General features: G+C 37.8%; 4 protein-coding genes across 4 annotated transcripts in view; 3 read left to right on the forward strand and 1 right to left on the reverse strand.

Annotated features, from left to right (window-relative positions):
- The first annotated feature begins 119 nt into the window (after window positions 1-119).
- On the forward strand, window positions 120-2,108 carry LOC128254370 (uncharacterized). The gene is made up of 5 exons (XM_052983438.1): window positions 120-226; window positions 289-759; window positions 1,438-1,526; window positions 1,587-1,904; window positions 1,965-2,108. The coding sequence occupies exons 2-5, from the start codon at window positions 306-308 to the stop codon at window positions 2,106-2,108; spliced, it is 1,005 nt and encodes a 334-aa protein (XP_052839398.1). The 5' UTR covers window positions 120-226; window positions 289-305.
- Window positions 2,109-2,639: 531 nt separating this feature from the next.
- Window positions 2,640-3,270, forward strand: LOC128254376 (uncharacterized). Its single transcript, XM_052983444.1, has 3 exons — window positions 2,640-2,696; window positions 2,750-3,075; window positions 3,135-3,270. The coding sequence occupies exons 1-3, from the start codon at window positions 2,640-2,642 to the stop codon at window positions 3,268-3,270; spliced, it is 519 nt and encodes a 172-aa protein (XP_052839404.1).
- Window positions 3,271-4,193: 923 nt separating this feature from the next.
- LOC128254029 (uncharacterized) lies at window positions 4,194-4,764 on the forward strand. The gene is made up of 2 exons (XM_052982795.1): window positions 4,194-4,559; window positions 4,618-4,764. Exons 1-2 carry the CDS (start codon window positions 4,194-4,196, stop codon window positions 4,762-4,764), a joined length of 513 nt encoding a protein of 170 aa, XP_052838755.1.
- A 3,817-nt stretch (window positions 4,765-8,581) lies between these two features.
- The window catches only part of LOC128254365 (5-hydroxytryptamine receptor 1A), a 41,416-nt gene continuing 26,815 nt past the window's right edge, over window positions 8,582-23,182 (reverse strand). Inside the window, 9 exon segments of the mRNA XM_052983433.1 lie at window positions 8,582-9,869; window positions 10,543-10,668; window positions 10,786-10,917; window positions 11,706-11,876; window positions 11,878-12,197; window positions 12,278-12,350; window positions 14,938-15,054; window positions 16,051-16,176; window positions 16,263-16,491. Coding sequence (XP_052839393.1) covers window positions 8,895-9,869; window positions 10,543-10,668; window positions 10,786-10,917; window positions 11,706-11,876; window positions 11,878-12,197; window positions 12,278-12,350; window positions 14,938-15,054; window positions 16,051-16,176; window positions 16,263-16,484 — 2,262 coding nt within the window. The 5' untranslated portion in view covers window positions 16,485-16,491 and the 3' untranslated portion in view covers window positions 8,582-8,894.

Here is a 23,182-nt window from a genome sequence, read left to right on the forward strand (position 1 = left end):
TCATAGGGTGTAAAAACTAAAATATGGTATTTTTACCAATTGAAATTTTTAGCTAATAAGCTAAGGCTAAAATTAACACTATAAATGTTCATATCATTCGTTAACGAGGCAATAAGTCCGCAAAAATGTTCAGCATATCGGCAGTCTTTTACTGGTGTCCATAGTCATGAATCGTGTGATTATCATTTTCGGAGCTTCGGTGCTAGTTGCTTTTCTAGTCTGTAGTGTAAGAAACATAGACAGTAGTGACAAAGTCTACTCGTAAAAAATAATTTCATATATTTTTAGGAGGCTCCCTTTGTTAAATGACAAACGCAGTCTGCAAGTCGTACAACATATCGTGGGTTGTCGTTCATTATTGCCGCCTTAAGGCATATTCCAGGAACAAGACTAGCTTGAATATAAATGCTACATTTATAGAGCCAGCCAACAATATATTTCTCAAAATGAAGATGATGAAGAAGGCCAGTGGCTATAAGCCATTTTTGTTTGATTACACCATCGATGCCTGCGAATTTATGAGAAAGCGAAATCAACCCTTTGCCAAAATAGTCTGGAACTTGTTCAAGCACTTGTCCACGGTTAATCATACCTGTCCCTATGTGGTGAGATCGCCAATTAATGATCAAACTAATTATTTTCAAAACACTGTGGTTTTTTTTCAGGGCTTGCAGATGGTAAGCGATTTTCATCATATTGAATTGCCTTTTGTTTTACCAACTGGTGACTACCTACTTTTATTAGACTGGATATTTGATGGTAAGCCACAGTTCGCTACAAATGTTTATTTCACATTTGTGGAGGATCTGTTGAAAACCTAATGAAAAACTAATGAATGGAAATAATAAAAAACAATTAAAATTATACAGATTAAAAAAACAAAAAGCATTCTATTGTTGCCCCTTCTAACTTCTTCTACCTTAAACGTGGTTAAAAAATAAAAAAAAAACAATCGGATTGGTATGTTTTAAATAAATTGTTTTTACAACCTTTGTCAGATCATTAGCAGAACATCATATTGTCATTAACGTCAAAATGATTATGTCACTAAATCAAAAACCACACCCAAACAAACGATTTGTAATAATTTTTAGAGTAACAATCCCAGTTGATATCTAAAAGTATTCATAATAAAGACTATTATATTATCTGACGGGTTAGCGTTTTATCATATCACTATGTTGGAACAATTTTTTTTATTAAAAAAGTTATAATTCTAACCTTTGTTACTGATGATATATATTTTTTTCAATTTAAATTATTATTTGGGATTGAATATTTTTTATTTTTATTTTGTAGTCCAGTGTAATGTGCTAAATTGATTCAGATTAGTCAACATTTTCCCCAATAATTGGATATTGCATATTTAATAAATCATTAGGTGAATCCTAATCAATTTGTTCTTTATTTTATTATGCAACAAATGTTAACATTTAGAATTGAGTTGTGATTCCGACCAAACAGTCATGGATTCAAAACTTTTCCTACTTGGAGCATTCATCAGTGTTGCATTTCTGGTCTGCAGTGTAAGATAACTAAGATTTTAAAAAAAATTATAATGCAATACTAAACGTTATCTCTGTTAGGAAACGTACTTTGTTAAAATGACTAATGCAGTCTGCAAGTCTTACAATGAATCGTGGGTCGTTATTCAGTATTGCCGACTGAAGGCCCATTCCCGCAACAAAACCAGCTTAAATATAAATGCAACCTTTCTGGAGCCAGCTAATAACATTTTTGTTAAAGTCAAGCTAATGAAGAAGGCCAATGGCTATAAGCCATTTCTGATTGATCTAACAATAGATGCCTGCGAATTCATGAGAAATAGAAATAATCCCGTCATCAAGATCATATATAAAATGATTAAGGATGTGTCCACGGTGAACCATACCTGTCCCTATGTGGTGAGATCTCATTTTTATAAATACCTGATCCAAATATTAGCTATTCATATTATTTTTTAGGGCTTGCAGACGGTGAGCGATTTCTATGATATCCGAATTCCCGTTCCATTGCCAACTGGAGAGTACCTACTTTTAGGGGACTGGATATTCGATGCTAAGGCGCAGTTCGCTACAAATGTTTATTTCACCTTTGTGGAGGATTAATAAACGAAATGTTAAAAGCATAAAAACTAAAACAAAGACCCGTCTCTAAACTTATTAAATTTGGTGGAATTTATGGATCATAAACCCTTTTTTTTGTGTTCTTGCAAAGAACACCGAGAACTGAACTTAGCAATCACTCTAACTCCAGTGGGGTGTTTTGGATCATTAACCCCTTACTTTTAAAATTCCTAATTGTGGTATAAAATATGAATTTTGGCTCACCATCAAGCTATCATTTTTTTTTTTATTTTGTATTAAAAATTTTATTTGGTGTGTATTCGTCATGTGCTACAAATTCTTATAAAAAACAAAATTTTTTTTTTTATATTTTAAATGACTTGATGTGATATTACAATTTTAATGACATGTGCTTAATCGATTCCAATCCATTAACATTTTTGCCAATACTCGGACATTGCCTACTTAATTAATCGTTAGGTGAACAAAAAACAGATCATGACTATAGTTTAATTAAGGTTATGCAACAAACATTAAAATTTAGTATTGAACTGAGACTTCGACCTAGCAGACATGGATTCAAAGTTGTTCTTTGGAGCTTTTATTACTGTTGCTTTTCTGGTCTGCAGTGTAAGATGTCCTAATTTTTTATGTGCGAAGTACTAAAAATCATCTTTTGTCAGGACTCGTACTTCGTTAAAATGACCAATGTAGTCTGCAAGTCTTATAACGAATCGTGGGTCGTTTTCCATTATTGCCGACTGAAAGCCCATTCCCGCAACAAAACCAGCTTAAATATAAATGCAACCGTTCTGGAGCCAGCTAATAACATTTTCGTCAGAGCAAAGTTTATGAAGAAGGCCAGTGGCTATAAGCCATTTCTGGTTGATTTTAAATTAGATGCCTGCGAATTTATGAGAAAAAGAAATAATCCTGTCGCTATTATCATACATAATATGATCAAAGAAATATCCACGCTCAATCATACCTGTCCCTATGTGGTGAGATCGCATTTTGATAAACATTTGATCCAAATATAAGCCATTTGTATTTTTTTAGGGCTTGCAGACGGCTGAGCGATTTCTATGAACTTCGAATTCCAGTTCCACTGCCATCTGGAGACTACTTACTTCTATTGGATTGGATATTCGATGCTAAGACGCAGGCTGCTACAAATGTTTATTTCACCTTTGTGGAGGATTAATAAACTAAATGTTAAAAACATAAAAACTAAAACAAACACTCTTCAAACAAACTTATAGAAATTAGTGGAATTTATGGATCATTAACCCCTTGTTTTTGTGTTGTTGCCGAGAACACCGAACACTGAACCTACTAATCACTAATCTTACTCCAGTGGGGTGTTTTGGATCAAATTCGTATTTGTGGTATAAAATGTGAATTTTGAAGTTTGTCATTAAGAACGCCTATCAGACTTACCAATAACACTGGCTTACCAATTTTAAATCGACAAAATCCTCCAGAGCAAAAATGTTTTTTTTACGTTTTTTACTTGTTTTTATCCTATTCTATTCTTTATCGCCAGTTTTGTATAACTGATTTCGGTAACCGATAGTTTATTTTACTATAAATATAATCTTCTTACTCATGTTATGAGGATTGGTTTCTTAATATAGATGCCAGAGCTTTTCAAAGTGCAGTTGCAGCTGCATTTCTAACGGAAAATTACCTATTTTTTTTTAGACTGGATATTTTATAGTCATAGTGTCATTGATTTAAAGGTGGCTATAAATCATTAAAAAAAACTTAGATATCATTTTTTTTTATATATGTTTATTTTGTATTGACTCTATTATAAATTTTATTTGGTGTGTATTCGTCATGTGCTACAAATACTTGTAATTATACTTATAATTTTACTTTCATAAATAACATCAGGTCGAAAACAATTTTTAATGACTTAATTATAAAATTTTAATGACATGTGCCTACTTAATTAATCGTTAGGTGAACAAAAAAACAGATCATGACTATAGTTTTATTAAGGTTATGCAACAAACATTAACATTTAGTATTGAATTGAGACTTCGGCCTAGCAGACATGGATTCAAAGTTGTTCTTCCTTGGAGCTTTTATTACTTTTACTTTTCTGGTCTGCAGTGTAAGATGTCCAAATTTTTTATGTGCGAAGTACTAAAAATCATCTTTTGTCAGGACTCGTACTTCGTTAAAATGACCAATGTAGTCTGCAAGTCTTATAACGAATCGTGGGTCGTTTTCCATTATTGCCGACTGAAAGCCCATTCCCGCAACAAAACCAGCTTAAATGTAAATGCAACCTTTCTGGAGCCAGCTAATAACATTTTCGTCAGAGCAAAGTTTATGAAGAAGGCCAGTGGCTATAAGCCATTTCTGGTTGATTTTAAATTAGATGCCTGCGAATTTATGAGGAAAAGAAATAATCCTGTCGCCATAATCATACATAATATGATCAAAGATATATCCACGGTCAATCATACCTGTCCCTATGTGGTGAGATCACATTTTTATAAACATATGATCCAAATATAAGCCATTTGTATTTTTTTAGGGCTTGCAGACGGTGAGCGATTTCTATGAACTTCGAATTCCAGTTCCATTGCCATCTGGAGACTATTTACTTCTATTGGATTGGATATTCGATGCTAAGACGCAGTTTGCTACAAATGTTTATTTCACCTTTGTGGAGGATTTTTAAAAAAAAATAGAAAAACCCAAAAATTTTAAGAATCTTAATGAACTCTTTACCAACATTGAGAAGAGTCTTTGATCGTAAACGCCTTTTAATGTTTTGATGAACAACAACTGACCAGTTTCACTAAGAAGTTATCACTTGTATTTGTTTTTCTGAATTTCTGTATTTCCTGCGAACTGTTGCAGATAAATATAGCAATTAAAGTCATTTTTATATATGTTGAAAACCATCAATAGTTCAATTATATTATTACTAAATAGTCAATCTTTTTTTGGATAATTGTTTGGAAATTGCAGAACTATTATATGGTCAGGCTTCCATTATCACAATAAATATTTGAACTCTCGTATTTAGTTGTGGTTCCAGTCTAGAGTCACGAATTCAAAGTTAATCTCACTTGGAGTGGCTGCATTTTTTGCCTTTCTCGTCTGCAGCGTATGATTACATACAATTAAAATCAAAATAAATTCAAAGCTAAGCTTAGTACATAATTTTCAGGTGGCGCCCTTCGTCAAAATGACCAATGCAGTCTGTGAGTGGGTCGTTTTCCATTATTGTCGCCTAAAGGCCTATTCGCGAAGCAAAACGCGACCTTCCTGGAGCCAGTTAATAATGCATCTATCAAAATGAATTTGATGAAGAAGGAAAATGGCTATAAGCCATTTCTAATTGATGTTACTTTGGACGCCTGCAAATTTATGCGAAAACGAAATAACCCTGCACTAAAAGTGGTCTGGAATTTGTTTAAGAATGTGTCTACAGTGAACCACACGTGTCCATATGTGGTGAGATCGCTTTTTGAGTTTTCTATCGATCATTTTTAAAGCTTTTAATTGTTCTTAGGGCTTGCAAGAGGTAAAAGACTTCCATTGTATTGAGTTACCTATTTTGCTACCAAGTGGAGACTACCTACTTTTATGGGATTTGATTTTCGATGGAAAGAAGCAGTTTATTACAAATGTTTATTTCAACTTTAATGAGGATTAAAACGACGGTACAATAAGAAATGTACACATTTAAATGGCTGGCAAAGCTGCAAACGGAAGTGGAGTATTTATTGGCATATCTTATCTATAAACTTTTTTTGATTTCAAGTCTATTATAATATAATGTAAGCTGATAAATCAAAAATCGTTATGGTACAAACCTATAAAATGTTCAACCGATTTAGTAAATCATTTTTTTTAATTTGTCGTCATGCTACAACTACCCAAATAAACTTTTGATTGTTGTATCTAATATTAAACTAAATATTCACGAAACTTAATATTTGTTAGTTTGAGATACTTTTTGTAACACTCATAAAATATAAATATATATAAAATGTGTCTTCACTGTTATTTATATCAGTATTTATATGGTTGACTCCTTTAAGGCCAGTTTTCATCAACCGTTCCTTAGACTTTCGTATTTGATTAATTTGATTTAAGCCTAAACTAGTATTTTATTTTTTTTATAGCTAAATAACTTTTAAATCACCGGATTTTCGAATGATTTCCTCAATTAATTTCCGTCATAAATTTTTGTTGAAGCCCGCAAACGGTTTCAGTGCAGCTCATGATACTTTGATACTTTGGCCATCCGCAATTAGATGAACCCCAATTATTGTTAATCAAATTAGCCAAAAGCCTCGGAGGAGAGATTCGTGGGGCAGCAGTGTGGGTCCAAATGGTGCACATTCCAATTCCCGGCAGGCGTCAAATTATACAGAAAACTCAGATGGCGAACAAATGCGAATCAAGGAAGAAAAAGGAAAAGTTTACTTTCATGCGAAAAGTTTTTTCGGTTGGGCGGCGTGAATTTCTGCACCGAAAATTTTCATTTGGAGCGTTATAGGGGGTACTTTTTTTTGGCGGGGGCGCTGTAGGCGTGGTCAGATGCCAAACACCGGCGATTATTGTTACAAAATGCAGCGAGGCGTGTAATTTTTCGGGCCCGAAAGAAACGCAAAAGAATCCACATCCCCATCCAGATTCAGATTCAGTTTGCGATTCAAATTGCCAAAGAAACCAGTTGCCCTTGGGGAGGGGAGAATGCGGCTTCTGAAAATTGTTTTGCGAAAATTAGTTTTCAAACTTTTCCTGCTCTTGTTCGTTTATCTTGCATTTCTGACGGCATCGTCCTTTTTCTCTTTTGCCTTCTTGCCAGCGTGGGCCAATGAAAATCTAAACGCAGTATGCGGATATTAATTTGCATTTGGCCCTTGACAGTCTGGGATTCGTGGTAGCTCGGTGGCACAATAAAAACCAAATTTGAATAATTTTAATTTATTTAGCAACGGCAGCGGCCAAAATTGGTCTGTGTTTTTTATGTAATTGTCATTTCTGTTGTTGTTATTTTTAAGGATCCATTCGGTGGCTTCCTTTTTAAACGGTTTCCCCGTAATTGCCATGAAATTACCTTTTGAGTGAGCCAGAGTGTGCCATTTTTTACGGCAGTAGGAAAAAAACTTTATGAAAATCGTTTAAGTGATATTTATTTATTTTGATTTAAATCGTTTTTTTTTTGTTTTGTTTTTGGCGTATTCAATACATAATTTATTAAACATCTCGCGTTCAATTAACTAAAGTTAGACATACTTAAACTGTAAATTTATTTTGCTTTAACTATTACATTACTTAGCTACAAATGAAAAATGATTTCACAATAATGTTCACATCAACCGACTTAAATTCTTGACAATCACAAAGTTAGGATTTGATTTTGATTCGTAGAACAGTGGGTAATTTGGTATACGACTCGAGCTATGGAACTAGAACTATGATTAACCACAACGCTTTAAGGTCCGCCAGTATCATAGACTATATTGATCCTTAAACGGTAGAGAATGGAAAAGGAATTTCTAGCAGGATCTGAGAGGAAAGTCTGATATCTCTTTGTTTTTGTTATATTCACGGGTTTCTGAGTGCACAGAAGAGGACAACCAAGTTGGCCAAAACCATTTACAATCTATTCTATTATTTAGATTTAGATTTAGTTTTAGATTTAGATTTAGCCAATGCACACACACAACAAATAACAATTATGATTAATTTATGCATATATGTATGTTTGGTTGGGAAACATAGGGTATCACAAACATTGAATGAACACTTACTATGGTTAACTTGGCTAATTTCGATTGCAGGGTCATAGTCGTAAGCTTAAAGAAGGAAAAGGAACAGTCTAGCTAAGGAGATTTGGATATCGTTAGATGGCAGCGAGTTCAAGCTTTTCCTTTCAGCTCTTTATAGGATTTGAACTTTCACAGATTTTATAAGATTTACTATAAATTTGCTTGGTGCGAATTACAATTTTTTCAATGCCAAAGACGGTAGCTGATGATAGTGATTGATTGATTTCTCTAATGACAAAAGCTAACTGCTGATGGTATCTATCAACCAAAATTCTCTAAGCTAAAAACGGCACAGTAAAATTAAACATTAAACTGTTTGAATGTAACATTGCTTTTCAAAATATAATCGTTCACTGATTAAAAATGAAATAGTTAAAATAATATCTGACTATTAAATTTAAAAGTGTATGTTAAATAATAAAAAAAATATTTAATTAAATATTAAATAAAATGCTTGTAAAATTGCATGATTGAATAATACAAATTAAAATTAATGTGGAAAATATTAGATTTAAAATAGTTCCTATTTGATTTAATGCATTTCATTTGAGTTAAATATGCTATAGATTATTACTAAATATTCAGGTATTTAAATCATATCCCAAAATAGTTAAAAGTATAATCAGAATTTGTTTAATATTTTCATATTTAAAATTAGAGGAAACATATTTTAATTGAATAGAAAATATTTGGATTTACTACGTCTCGTTTACCAGTGTAAAAACATGGTTATGTAATAATTGGAGTTAAACAATATCATTACCGCAATTATGTATTTCAAAGTGATTTGGATTTGCCCTATAAGTTAATGAAATTAAGAAAGCCCGACTAGCCCCTTGTGATCTCCCAGTTCTTAAGCCTAATACACAACACACATATTATGGTTTGCTCATGCGATATTATATAGACACTCACACGCACATACACCTATGGAATCTTAATGACACTACTCATTCTCACTCCCTAGTCCTTCTTAATTTCGGGGAATTTAATGCCCATCCGTAGGGGCTAACCCATCCTACTTGCGGTACTCCGCCAATGAAAAGCCGGCCTTATCCGGCGGCGGACTGTGACAGGCGGCGCGAATTCTTGAGAACCGCAGACTGCCCGTGTGCGGATGGGTCCGCATCTTGGCCTGCTGGTGCAGCGGATGGTGCGAGCACTTCTGCGACTGGCGGGCCAGCAGCTGGCTCTTGGCCAAGATCACATCCTCTGCGTACTAAATGTCCGGAATGCTGCGCCCACAGGTCAGCTTCATGGATGATTCGCCATCCAGGGCACCTCCTCCTCCTCCTCCTCCTCCTCCTACTCCGCCGCCCCCGCCATTGGCGGCCTTGCTCTTGGCACAGTTCACGTCGTGGAAGAGGTGCTCACACAGCTTGGGCTCCGAATTGGAGAACTTGCCCAGCTCGGCGGCAGTGGCTGCCTGGCTGAGATTCAGATCCAGTTGCAGATCGCTGGCCTTGCTAAAGGAGGTGGTCTGCTGCTGGTGGTGCTGCTGCGGCTGGTGCAGCTGGTGCACCAGGTGGTGGGGGTGGGTGTAGGGCAGGTGGTGCGGCAGGTTCTTCTGCATGGCGCTCAGGTTGCCAGAGCTGACGGTCCGCTCCAGGATCTCGCCCCAGTACTTCTCGGACAGGCCCTCAATGTCGGGCCGCGTGGTGGCGAAGGCCTCCGTGGCCTGGTGGCCATGCAATCCGCCGCCCATTGTGCCGCGTATGTACTGTGAGGCACTGCGACTCAAACTGTTGGCCCGCGAGCGGCCACAAATGCCCAAAACGGAGCCACCAATCGAACTGGCCACTCCTCCGACTCCACTGGCTGAGCCTCCTCCTCCACTGGCTGGACCAACTCCTACTCCTCCTGCTCCTCCTCCTGGTGGTGGGCGGGATGAGGGCGGTTCCGGGGGAATCGGAAGCGTTGTGATTTCAAAATCGTTAGCATTGATGTGACAACAGCCTGATTTGTGCTCGGGCGTATCCTCATGGGGGAAACACTAAAAACAGAGAGCAAAACGGAGGATGGCATCATAAATTTCCACTCGCACAAAAATTAATAAGGATTTTAAATTCGCATTTACTCGGGCAGAGCACAAGGTTGGCCCATAAATATTCCACAGACTGACCCCCGGCTTTTTGCGGAAGTAAATCATGCAACTTGACTGCGTTTACCCAAAATAGAATCAAGGATTTTCGGCATGCTATGGGGTAGTGGTAGTGGGCCACTGTAAATGCCGTTTTGCATTTGCTCTTTCATAATTCAAAATCACTTTGCTGGACTGGTTATTTTTGTTGCTGCTGTGTCTGTTGATTGTTTACTTTGCATGGAGCCATAGTCTGCCAGTTTCCTGGGGCTTACACCTTTGGTTTTGGATTTATGGGTGCTCTTTGGAGGTCGGAGCTGGCAGGTCCTGCATGCATAGCTGTTTTTGTACAAGCAAAGTTGCCAGCAAAATATGCGAGGATGCAGGATGTGCACTTGGGTGAAATACCCATATTTGGGAGGCAGAGAGGTCAATGAATGTGCGGCCGGGGTGTTTGAAACTGGTATAAGCGAATCAATCAATCAGAGCTTATGACAGATTTGCTGCTGAAACAGACACTGCACATCGCTTCGGTTCGGATATGCTGTAAATTAACCCCAAAAAAGCGGAAAAAAGGAAAACTCACTTTGTTTGGCATCAGTTGGCGACTCAGACGGCGGAAATCGGAGTTCAGCAGCCAGTACATGAAGGGGTTCCACAAACTATTGCTCAACGCCGTCCAGGTGACCAGGAAATCGAGAAACGGCGGCAACTGCGGGCGGAGATAACAAAGAATGTCACACAGAATCAGAACTGATGAGCCACTCGTGGCCGCATTACGTATGCGCCCCGTTGTACGCAATGGAAAGCAAACGAAACAAACACTTGCCTTGGATCCAGTGCAGGCAGTGACAATCTCCTGAATCGTCCACGGAGTGACCATCACAATGAAGCCCAGAGAGATGGCAGCCATCGAACGTGAGGTGGATCCGCTCGAGTTCTTCTCCTGGATGGGAACAATCTGTGCCAAAATATGTGGAGGCAATGCAATTAAAGAGGAGAACAATGTCACAATTGCTGTATAGATTTTTGGACCAGCAAAAATTGTTCAATACAAACATATTTGCTTTTTGTATGTATGTATGTATCTTGTATGCTTCTTCCCTTTCTTTGTTTATTTTTTTAAATATAAAAAGAAGTCAATGGGGAATGTAAGCTAGCCTAAACTAGTTTTATTTGTGCAGTTTTATAATATTTAGTACATTCTAAAAAAAATCACCACACCAATTTGTTCATGAATTAATAATTCTTAGCTCTAAATTCAATTGTCGCCTTTTTATAATAAATTTATCAAAAAATCTACAAAATGTGGAGATTAATGAATTGTAAATGAAAGCAATACATATTTAATTTGGAAAAACCTTATCTTTTTTAGAGCCATTTTTGATATATAAATTTTTTAACAACTCACCCACGACCTTAAATTTTCTCTTATAAGTTAGTGCTAAATAGTAAAAGCTATAAGTTAGTGCTAATAGTAAAAGCTAGAATTGAACTTTTGTAATTTCGTTTGATAAGCTTAAGTTGTAAAATTTGAAGTTAACATGAAAATTTGTTTACAAGCTGCAAACAAAAAGCTGTCAGGATTCTTTAAATTTGAGGTACGCATACCGATAGCCCTAACCATTTGTTTGCCTTGGAAGCCAAAGCAAGTTTAGCAGTAAATATACTAAACTTAATCCCCAACTCAGTCGCTTGAACAAACTGTTTTGGCACCCGCCTCCTGCTCACTTGGTTCACTTGGCTCACCTTTTTGGTAATTTTGTTTGTCATGTTCGGCATGCCGGCCAGTCCCATGCCCATGCTCATGGCCATTCCGAGGTGGCCCATGGGATGGCCATGGTGGTGCGGGTGGCTTGGGTGGTTAGGGTGGCTAGGGTGGCCTGGATGATGTGGGTGGTGCGAGTGGCCGTGGTAGAGGATGCGAGTGCAATCCCGCCTGCTGATGGTGTTGCTGCTGCTGATGCTGCTGATGCTGATGCTGCTGCTGGTGGTGTTGATGCATCTGGAGCTGCTGGGCGGCGGTGGGATGTGGATGGGGGTGTGGGTGGTGGGCGGCGGCCGTGAGCGGCATGGTCGGATCGTTCAGCCGGAAGCGGCTCATGTGGAAGCTGGAGCCGTAGCAGTACATCAGCACCATCGTCGTGGGAAAGTAGAGGGCGCAGGTCGACAATATCCTATACGAGGGTTTGCTGTAGAAGGGCTCGCAGGCCATTAGACCTGTATTGTTGAAGTAGTAACCTGCGCATATACATATAGATTATATAGATTGATGCATTTGAGGGCATATTGATGGCAGGCTAATCACGCTGCTGGCTCACCTTTGGGCAGCACCAGAAAGCCAAACACCGTCAGACTGATAATCCAGGTTAAGCTCAGTATGGCCACACAGCCCTGCAAAATGAATACACAATTAATGGAGCAAATTTCCGCCAGATGTGAGTTGATTTATGGCTTGGGAAGCCGAAAGCAGCACGTTTCTGGTGCATACCGAAACAACATGTGTTTTAGACTATTATTGGATTTTAGGTGTTTCGATATTGGGTGATTAGTTGAGACAGTAATCAATTTTAAAGCCGTCTAAAAATATGCAGCAAAATATTTTAAGCCTGGAAGTCCCAAGTTTTCATTCCATAAGGCGAATTTCTTTTATTCACTGCATAGTTTTAGACCGCTTTTTAAAGTGATATTGAATATTTTATTTACTAATTATATTTAGCCAAATTTGTATTACAAAAACATATACTTTACTTAATGTTTTCTCAAAGTTTGTTCTTGTTTGGGAACATTTCAGCGCACCTTTCATCTGACAATAACGAAGAGACGAGGAAAAAAAACAAAAAAATTTAATAAAATCTTTTGATTATGCTGAAAACATTAGGTGAAGTTTGCTGACCACAGATAGAGAGCGATACTTCCGCTTTTTTGAAATGGAGAAGTGCTGCCACAGTCATAACTGACTCGCTGGGTTACTAAATGCAGCATTCTGACAGGGAAAATGGGAGAATATTGTCCTGTCCCTCAACGCTGGCCACCTGCACAAAATAAAAATACCCACCCCACCTATCCAAAGTGCCAAAGTCATAGCAAAAAAGAGGAGAAACAACTTTTGTCTGTGTCTCTTTGAAACGGTCCATGGCTGTGATTAATTTAATTTACGCTATTATATTTAAAACTTTGGCCAAGCGAAAAACCAACAGTCTGAGAGGTCAAACAATAAGAGAATATATTTCGAAATGCAAACATTTTATTAAGCTGCAATGCCAAAGTTTTTTATAGAGTACGAGTGGAAGTTTAATTAATATGGGCACTTGGAAACTTTTATTGAAAATTATAGAAGTGAATTTTAAAATGAATTTTAATATAAAATTGTGATTGATAAATAAGTCAAAAATGGGATGAGTTCATTAACAAGTTCAAAGATATATTTTTTTGCCTGCTATTAAACAAAAAAATCATAAACCGAAATGATTTTTCAAGACTGCATTTGAATTTGTGGCACTTTAAAAAGTAAGCAAAAACGAAAGTCAAAAGTTTCTGATGCCATTACCAAGTTCCGACGAGTATTGGTTTTTCTTGAATCTAAAGTGATTCCCATTCAGCATCCATTTATTAATTTTCGACAGTGCGCACACAATTTTTGCGAATCAGGGCGTGGAAGAGTGCCAATTTCGCCTACTGGCCCCATTTTGGAGGCCAGATGATCAGAAAAATCATAAATAGTGACGATTTTTTAACCAGTAAAAAAATTGCGAACCAATTTTATGCAAATTTATTTTCCACTATTGATATTCCTCTGTTTTCCTCGGTTTCCCCAGTGTTTTATTAAGCCTGATTGTGTTTTCGTTTATTTGTTTAAGTAACAACCTATTTTTAAAAACCCAAAGAAAATTGAGACCTAATCCGAAGAGGAAAACTAGTGATTATATTTTGAAGGGTTTTGAGTTGCTCTTCAGTATTGTTTTTCAAGAGATTATTTTCAGTTGGAAAAATATATGTAAATTTTCAAAGGGATTTGTTTGTGGATGATATTTCGTTTATATACAATGTCAATTGAGAGATAATTAAAACATGTTAGTAACTGAATGGAACTAATACTTTTGTAAGCCCCACAGGTTTCAAATTACTGTTGCATTTAGTTTACTGAGTGAAAAGGTACTTTCAAAGCTTGTAATACTAATTTGAATAATAATTCCCACTCTAAGTGGTGCAAATGTCTTTAAAAAAAGTTCGATAATATTTTTAAAACAAAAATAATAATTTGATTGGGGGAAAGGACATTCAAGGTTCGGTTTCGTAAGCTTACTAGTCTTCTAGCCTTCGTTTTGTTTACAGTCCGGGAGCCATAAATCAGGCTGCTGGGGAACGGGAAATAGAGTTGGTAGCTCGTTTGCTGCTTTTTGGCCCTGCTTGCGGTTTCCGTGGGAGGTGCCGCTTCATTTGCCTGCCTTCGTCCTGGAAAAGGACTTTGCTGTGGTCGTCGCCCCTTTGCCAAAGTCATTGCGCGTAAAAAATCTCTAGGCCAACTTTTACCCCCCCTCGCCCCCTGACTTTTTTTTTATTCGTATTTTATACACTTTTCGAATGTCTGTACGAGCTGGCTCTCGTATTTTTTGTTGGTTTTTGCCAACTTTGCGTTTTCATTCTCCGTGATGCTTTGTTTTGCACTTGCTCTTTGGCTTCGACCCCGCCCACTTTCTTTTTTCTGCCTGCTTAATGACTGTCAAGCAGCTTAAAGCCCATTATCCTTATTTATGCTTGCGTAATTGGCTCGTCGACAATATTGTGTAGTTGTTGTGCTTGTCGTCCCGTTGTTATTGTCGATTTTTATTGGCGCGTGATTTCTTGTAATTACGCCAACGCTTTGTTTATTGTCCTTGCGCGAGCATAAGAATAACAAGATAAGGATCGAACTGCATCGTGCCTTATCTGAGTAACCCAAAAAAAAGAAGGAAATTCTAATATCTACACAGAATCTTACCTTTTTGCTGGAGTGCTGGTAGTAGCGTCGCGGATGCAGAGCACACATATATCTATCGACGGCCATGCAAACAAGGATAACGGCACTCTGCTGGGAAAGCGCGCCGCGTAGCAGAGCCTGGAAAATGGGGAAAATGTGGTAAATGCGTTAGTGCTAGTTAAGAAGTTTATTATTTATATTATGGCTTTTTCGCCTAAAACTTTTCTGCTGTCCGGCGCGAAATGAAAAACTTGTAATGGAATTTTTTCGGCGTTCCCAACTAATATGTCGAGATTATAAATCGTCAGTATGTGTAGAATACCAGTGAGTTATGCAGCGAATGCGTGTATGTTTTACCAATAATCTTTTAGAGGCAATAAAAATAACTCGTTTATTTTAATAGAAACATGAATTGTTATGTCTTGGGAATAAGCTATGAAGTATTATTAAATAAATATTAAATCAAATTGTATGTATCAAATTAAGAAATTAATGTAATCGATGTGACTAGCGCAGTAAATTTTAAGTGATGTTCTTGTAGCGCTACGATACTAACAATCTAATAAAATAAAAAAATTAAAATAAAATTAATTAATCATATCAATGTGATTTCGTATTAAAAAAGTTCATAAATTTAATTGAATGAATTTCATTTGGAATATTAACAAACATTTTGTAAACTAGATTTTTGTTTGATTTAGTCAAGTTAAAAAGAAATCCCATTGCTAAGACTCTTTAAAATACATTTATGTACAGTTAACGAATTTTATTTGATAGTATATCCAATAACAATGGTTATTCTCCTCCGTGTTTAGTTAATTAACCATGCTGATAGCCGGCAATTTATCGCCGATTCTGCATCTGAGACCGTGGTATTATACAATTTAATGTGCCACACACTTGAATATGTTAACATTAGCATAACACATTATTCCGTGTGATAATCGGGATTTTCCGTTTTCATCTCCGCCACTTATGCGCTTTAATTACCGTGCTTTGTGAAGAGAGAGTTAATTGACCGCAGGGACAACAACATATGCCCCGTAATTCTACAACAAATTAACGTATTTCCTCCTCACCTGTTGGCCCTGTCGACCAACACCAACACCACAGCCCCAAAAAACACCCACTCACCTGTATCTGACAGAAGATCTCTCCGTACGGCCAGCAGTGAAACAATGCCGGCATTAGACCGAATGGTGTAATTAACAGACCAATTGTCAGGTCATTCAGGGCCAGTGAGGTGAGCAGATAGCGGGGCTGTCGAGGGTTAAACACCAGATACAAGGAAAGAGGGGGGATTACCAAACCGAATGACGATGAGGCATCAGCCGGCCTCCGCTCACCTGTTGGTGTATGTAGGCCGCATAGCGGCGATTGTTGATGACGAAGATTACCAGGCAGTTGGCCCCGATGACGCCCAGGGTCAGGACCAGAATCAGTACCGCCTCGATGGTCTCCGCGATCCCAATGTGGGCGATGAAGTTGTGGCCCGAGTAGCGCGGATGCGAGCAGCTGGAGTTCTTCACGGCGGGCGCCACTAGGAGGGAGCCGGTCTTGAGATCCATGGCAGGGCTACAAAAAAAAATCGACACGAAATAAGTCAGGAGCCTTTAGGAAAAGCATTAATTTAACCCGATATACCCAAAAACTACATCAAATTGTTTTTACGGTTCTGATTGCGCTAAAAAGGAACTTTAAATAGTTTTTCTTGAATTTATTTTGATTTAAATGTATGTGAAAAAACATAAACATGATAGTTGGTTAAAATAAAATCTTATTAAGAAGGGTTATCCTATAATATGTAAAATATATATGAATAAAGTAATTTACCTGAATGACAAAAGCAAAAAAAATCACAGAAATTACTAGGTTTTAAAATAACTTACGGAGGTGTGTTAAAGTATGCAAAAAAAAGGAGTGGTGTCTTTCGGGATAAATCCCACGGTTTCTCAGACTTAAAATAATACATTTCTAGCATTTAAAAAGTTACATTGCGTAAAATATTTATTTATATAATTAAACAAATAAAGTTTTACTAGTTGGTCCAATTAGGTCTTCTCCAGTGAATTTATAAACTAGTCATATTATGCACTGTGTGCAAGCCATGTGTATAAATTAGGTGAAATTGCCTATACGCCCTGTGGCCATTAGGTCGTCCGGCCACAAAGCCCAGCGCGCAGTTTCTTTCGGAGATGCCTTCCGTTGCCATTTCCGTTTCCCCTGCGACGAATGCAAAATGTCGGCGATTTGTTACGCCATAATGAAGTCGGAGCTTGTGAAAGGGAAGCCGCGCTGACGATTTATCAGCCAGGGAATAGCTAAGGCGACTGGATGAGGATGAGGTTGAGGATGAGGATGAGTTCGGCCGTCGACGAAACCGCAGTGTTGTCACTCCGCCGGAGTGCTGTTGCTTTGCATCAAAAGACAATGGCGGAACAATGGCCCAATATGGCGGCACATCCGGTTGCCGCCATTGCCGCCCCGAAAATATCACAGTGACATAATGAAAGTTAACAGGATAATTGGATGGCTTGGATGGCTTGGATGACTTGGGTCTACAGTCTACGCGACATTGTTCGCTATAAATCAAAATACTCCCGTCAGAGTCACGTTGATATCTCTCTTTGGCGAATCTAAGAGCGCCGTGAAAAATGTCTTGTGCAGCGAGGCAGTGGCTTTAAAGAGTTTTCCGCTTTCCATTTTTCCGCTGTCGCCGTCTGTCCGTATCTGTATCTGTAGCTGTATCATTTGTTTGTTGTCGCATCTCTTATTAAGTTTTGCCACGCATACAGTGTTCTATATATGTATATGCACCATGGTATATCCCCAGGCAACCATCGCTGATCTGGGCCTTGATTTATCGTGAAGCGTCCAAAGTCGCCAGAGAGTCGGGATGTCGCCGGGCCGCTCGGTTTTATGCTAAGTCCACAAATCACCGCATGATATATAACCGAACTGAACCGAGCGGCAAAACATTACAGCTCACCCAATGGCCAAATGGCCCCAATGTCAGGATTTAGTACGCTAATGTGTCTCAGTTGAGCTTCAGGTTTTTCATTAACAAAACGTTGTGCTGGCGGCAATAAATCCTCAACTTGGGCTGAATCAATTAGGATCTGGTTAGTGAGTGGTATCCGCCGTAACCGCTTCGGGATTCAGGTTTCCACTCATCATGTGTGTGTGTGTTCGCTTCGGTTAAAAAACCAATTTCAATTTCCAAGTAATGAAAAGAGGAAATTCGCTTAATTCCTCGCATTGTTAAGTCTGGCGTAATCGAAGAGTTGCAACTGCACATCCAGAAACCCAGAGAAGGCAGACAAAGCAGAGCAGAGGGCGAAGGTCCTGGCGAAAAAAGGATAACGACGGCAGACGCAAATGCGAGACCGCGTAATTGTTTTAAAATGCACAACGAAAATGGCAATAAATGGCAGATCCAATGGGTAAAATGGTAACTGGTAAATGGTGACTGGTGACTGGTAGCTGGAAACACAGCTCGTTCGGTCATGGGGCAATGCCATTAAAATAAACGAAATTTCCATGCCAAATTTTAGGGTCATTCGGCGGGATGCACGGTTGAAATAGTCATCAGGATGCTGTGACCGCAGCTCCGTGATCCCATTTCGATGACACTGCCAAAGACAAATGCAGAATAAATAATTTAGCTGCCGGATTAGAGAGCCGCAATCCGCTTTTGAATTTACACTCAAGTAACTGCCATTAGTGGCGAACTATTGCATATCATTTGGCGCCACCGCAGATTTGCAGCTGCAGCTGCAACAGCAACAGCAACAGCAATTGCAACTGCAACTGCAACAACAACTGATGTCGCCCCCAATCAGCGCCCATTGTGCATCCGCAGCATCCTAATCCGCAGCCAAAGTTATTGCTGTTACTTGGCACTGGATTTGGCCAGGATGAAAATAACAACTCGCAACGCACTCCCGTCCAACCGCTTTTTGCCCAGCCAAATGGCTAAGAAATGCGCAAACGTTTCACGGCAAACTGGGGACCAGGTTATCCACTGCACTGGAATAAAAATTTTGTAAGTCTTAAGTAATAGAGAAATATGCAGTCATGTTTATGACACAGTTCATTGGCTTGCTAATTAAAGGCAGCCTGTATAGTAATCAGAGCTGTGTGGTTTTGATTGTTTATTCATTAAGATTTAAACTTATTATTGGACTATTCCAATTCCTTGGTGTATTAAATGTATAATCCTAGCTCTTAAAGTCATTAGAAATACAAAAATCCTGTTCTTTGTTTTAACATTAAGCCTGGTGTCAAGAGAAAACTAGTTTATGTGCAACTTTTAATCTCAAGGAAAACGTGTTTGAGTTAATACAACAATTGTTGTGAACTTTAAAAAAGAAAGGGTCGTTTTGCGAGCTACAAATATTAATTTTTCCAGAAAAGCAATAGTAGATAATAAAGTGTATATAATGCGCGATTGATGAATAAAATATATTGTAGATTTTAAATATTTATTTGTAAATTTCTTAAAGATAATTTTTATTTATTTATTTATTATTTTTTAAATAAATAATTAAAAACACAAGTGTATTTCATGAGTGATTGATAAACCAAAAAAATATTTTAACACTTGGGATTTATTATTTAACTTTTAAAAGAGAAAATTGGATTAATAATATTTTTATTTAGGACGGTTTAAAAGCAGTGTATTCACCCACAAAAAAGGGCACTAGTGCTGCAGCCCCGAAAAAGGGACACACCGAAATTGCTGGGCATAAAAAACAATGCGACAGGAGCAGAACAGCAGAGCTCCATCGAGCAGAAAGGACGCTGGATGCGGAAGGGGGGGGAACGGAAGTGGGTCGGGGTAAGGGTTAGGGCGTAGGGAACACCACTTCCACATTCACTGTGCGTTTTGTCCTCCCAAAGGACTTGTGTGTGTGCGTTTGTCTCTGTTTTTGGCCCTCTGTGCGTGCGTGTTAATGCACGAAACCGTAACGCCAGACTGAAAGAAAAAAAATTTAAAACCAGCCTGACGGCGATGCATTTCATGCACATTTACACTGCGGAACTGGCAAAGTTTTACCAGCATCAGCATCAGCAACAGCAACAGCAACTGTGATCTTAAGCCAATGCTGACATACCACAAATGTGTGTGTGTCAGCTGCATTTCACATGCAAATTTGCTGGGAGAGTATCCCATTTTTCTGTTGGCTTATGTATAAAACTTTCTTTGAGGCCACTCACTTGGCACATGGGTCGAAGCTGATTTCGTTTGACAAAATGCTCCAGCAGCCACCCGTTCTGACTGATTGCCACGCCCCCCCTGCCACGCCCATCAGTCTGGGAACATGGCAAGTGCTTAAGCGAGATTGTGTGGGGCCAAGTGTGGATTTTGGCTGGGAATTTGTGTGCTCAGCCGAAAAGCTGGCCTAAATTGACTAGTTGAGGCGACAGATTATCAAAATTACTCGACATTGTCAAATGGTTTTGCTTAAATAATTTTCCATTGATTGAGGCCAGACACCTGGAAATGCGATAATTAATATCGGCAGATGTCATATAACAGTTGAGTTTCAGCTGCCGCCAACATGTCGTATACGAGTTGTACTCAACACGAGAAAAAGCAAATTAATTATGAAATGAATTTCATAGAGGCAAACATTGTGCGTATGTCACTCTGTTATGCCAAGCTGTGTTTACTTTTAAACAATAAGTTTTTCTTGGAATCAAGCCAAGATGTTGCCGAGCTGAACATGAGCTATTTAAAAAGCTCTTTACAAATATTAAATTATACTGTTATTATTTAATAGGTGGTTTGCATACATATATGAAGACATTTAAATATGAATTATGAATATATTTAAATTTGATTGTCTGTTTCATAACCTTTTGTATCAGATAATATGCAAATTGAAACTGGTTGCAAGCACTTCCTTTCTGGTGCGTTTCCATGCAAACGAATTAAATCACATTAGCTCTTTTTAATGGCGTTTCGTGCCCAAAAACTGATGGCTGATGCATGCAAAAATCAGTAGTATATTAAATTATTGATTCAGTGATGAGCCATGAGCCCAATAATAAACACTGAAATATTTCTGCAGGCATGTTTTGATACAGATTTGATTGGCATGCAAAGAGGCTTCTGTACAAAGGAAATAACAAAAAAAGGCGAGGTCATTCACGTATTTAGGGCGGATACAAAAGTTTGAAAGCCAAAACGGTGCAAACGGAATTTAATAAATACGTGCAAGGCATTTGTAATTTTTACTCGCACTCGCAAAGCGTTTTGGCGATGCCTTAAAAGCTAAAAAACTTCCCAAAATAATCACCCGCTTGGCTGCAATTAAAGAGCTCCCCGCGGCCATAAAGCGAATCCCCTTGGAAAACACACACTGAATGTGTGTGAGTGTGTGTTTTGGCTGTGTGTTTTTTGGTATTCCCTGGTAACTTTTGCGTTTGCCATGCGTGGTCACGTACACGTGAAAATGGCGTAAATGTTTTAAAAGTTGCATCAAACTTGTTATGAAGTATTTGCCCCACAGAAATGAAAGGAGCAGCCAGTGGACCCCTTTCCACCTACTCCCCCATCCCCAGAACTTGCCAAGAAATTGCAATGCATGTGCCACAGTCCAAAGAAATTAGCAGAAACATTTGTGCGCTTCAAGAAGGAACTTAGACTTTTTGTGTTAATGATAAGGTGGCAAAAACCTTGAAAAGCTGCTATTTGAGTTTATATTTATTTTATTGAGAAATTTAAGTTTGTCTGGATTTGTGATTCAGTAAGCTCAACACCATTTGCAATAGTTTGTTGTATATTTAAATGAAAATATTAACTTTAAGGAGTATAGGGACGATTAACGTATTTATATTTATATTTATTTAAGGGGCTATACCAGTGTAACCCATGAAACATGAGGCTATTTTCGGGAGTTAAAAAAAAGTATGTACAAGTGTATACGGTATATATTTAGCAATATTTTACAGTTTTTTTTTTAAATAAAAAAATTCTTAAATATAACTGAGTTACGTGCTGCCTTCGGCCGTATGAAAGGCTCAAACATAAAAAATTATAAAAAGGTTATTAAAGTTAAAGGTATTCACCATTGCCATTTTTTAAAAATATCAAAAATGAATAAAATGGCCTTGTAAAAAGTGTCGTTTTTGTGGTAAAAAATAAATGTATTTTTAATGCAAAACGTACAATTTGCAACCAACTAAAAATATGTTATGTCATTGTATAGAAAATTCGATATAATACAAATTAACACAAATTTTTTACTTTAATCGATGATGTCAACAATCTTAAAAATGTCGTTTCAAGAAAAATGCGTTGTTAAAAATCATAAAACAAAATCTTTAATGTATGTATTGTGAAAAATAATTCCTTGACAATTTCTTATTTTTTTTACTGTTTAGACAAATTTTGTAAGTACAAGTTTATTTTAATGAAATCATTCTTAAATCTTTTTGCTCGAACTTACTTAAGCAATATATGTACAAGTTTACAATATATTTTTTTCGAGAAATAGTTCCCAAATAACGCAGCTAGTAACTTGAACTAACAATGCTGCTTAAAACTTTGTTTCTAACGTAATTATTCAACATTTTCCACTGCGCTGTCAGGTTTTGCTGAAAATGCAGAGAGGTAGGCTAGGAAAATCGTCAACCGCAACGACAACACTGAGTACAAAGTTATCTTTTGCTCCCGGGGATTCGGCTCATGTTAGTTTTCAAGTACGAAATAAGCAGAGTTTCCTGTGCCGGTTTACTTTTGCCAGCCTTTGGCGTCGCGACCAGGTGGAAATGGTGGATAAAATGGGGAAAAATCCTTTTGGACGGTGGTGATGTTTCTCTTTAAGCCACGACATGCAATTAAAGCATACCCCCTTTGGCGATTTTGTTTGCAAAATTTTACTGTCTTTGCCTTTGCCAGTCAGTGCGGATTATTGCGCCGACAACTGAAAGTTAATGTTAATTAAGGCCTGAATCGGAAGTAATTTTCCCCTTTGCCGATTTCTTGGCTTTTGAGCCGTGAGATATTAATGCCCAACATATTCACCAAGTGTTTTCATTAATTAAATGTGCAGTTTGCAAGCTGCACTTCAGATCTCTTTCCTAATGTCGTCGCTGGATTTGATTGGTTATATCCGCTCACTCACTTACCAAGGACTCAAGGAATGCTTTAAATCGAGGCTTAATTGGAAAGTAATTAAAATGAAAAATGCCTGTAAGCCAGTGGTCTTTTGTTCGGTAAAACAAAGGAGAAGGCCACCAACAAACAATGGAAGTA

This window comes from Drosophila gunungcola, assembly GCF_025200985.1.
Source record: "Drosophila gunungcola strain Sukarami chromosome 2R unlocalized genomic scaffold, Dgunungcola_SK_2 000004F, whole genome shotgun sequence".
Taxonomy (NCBI): domain Eukaryota; kingdom Metazoa; phylum Arthropoda; class Insecta; order Diptera; family Drosophilidae; genus Drosophila; species Drosophila gunungcola.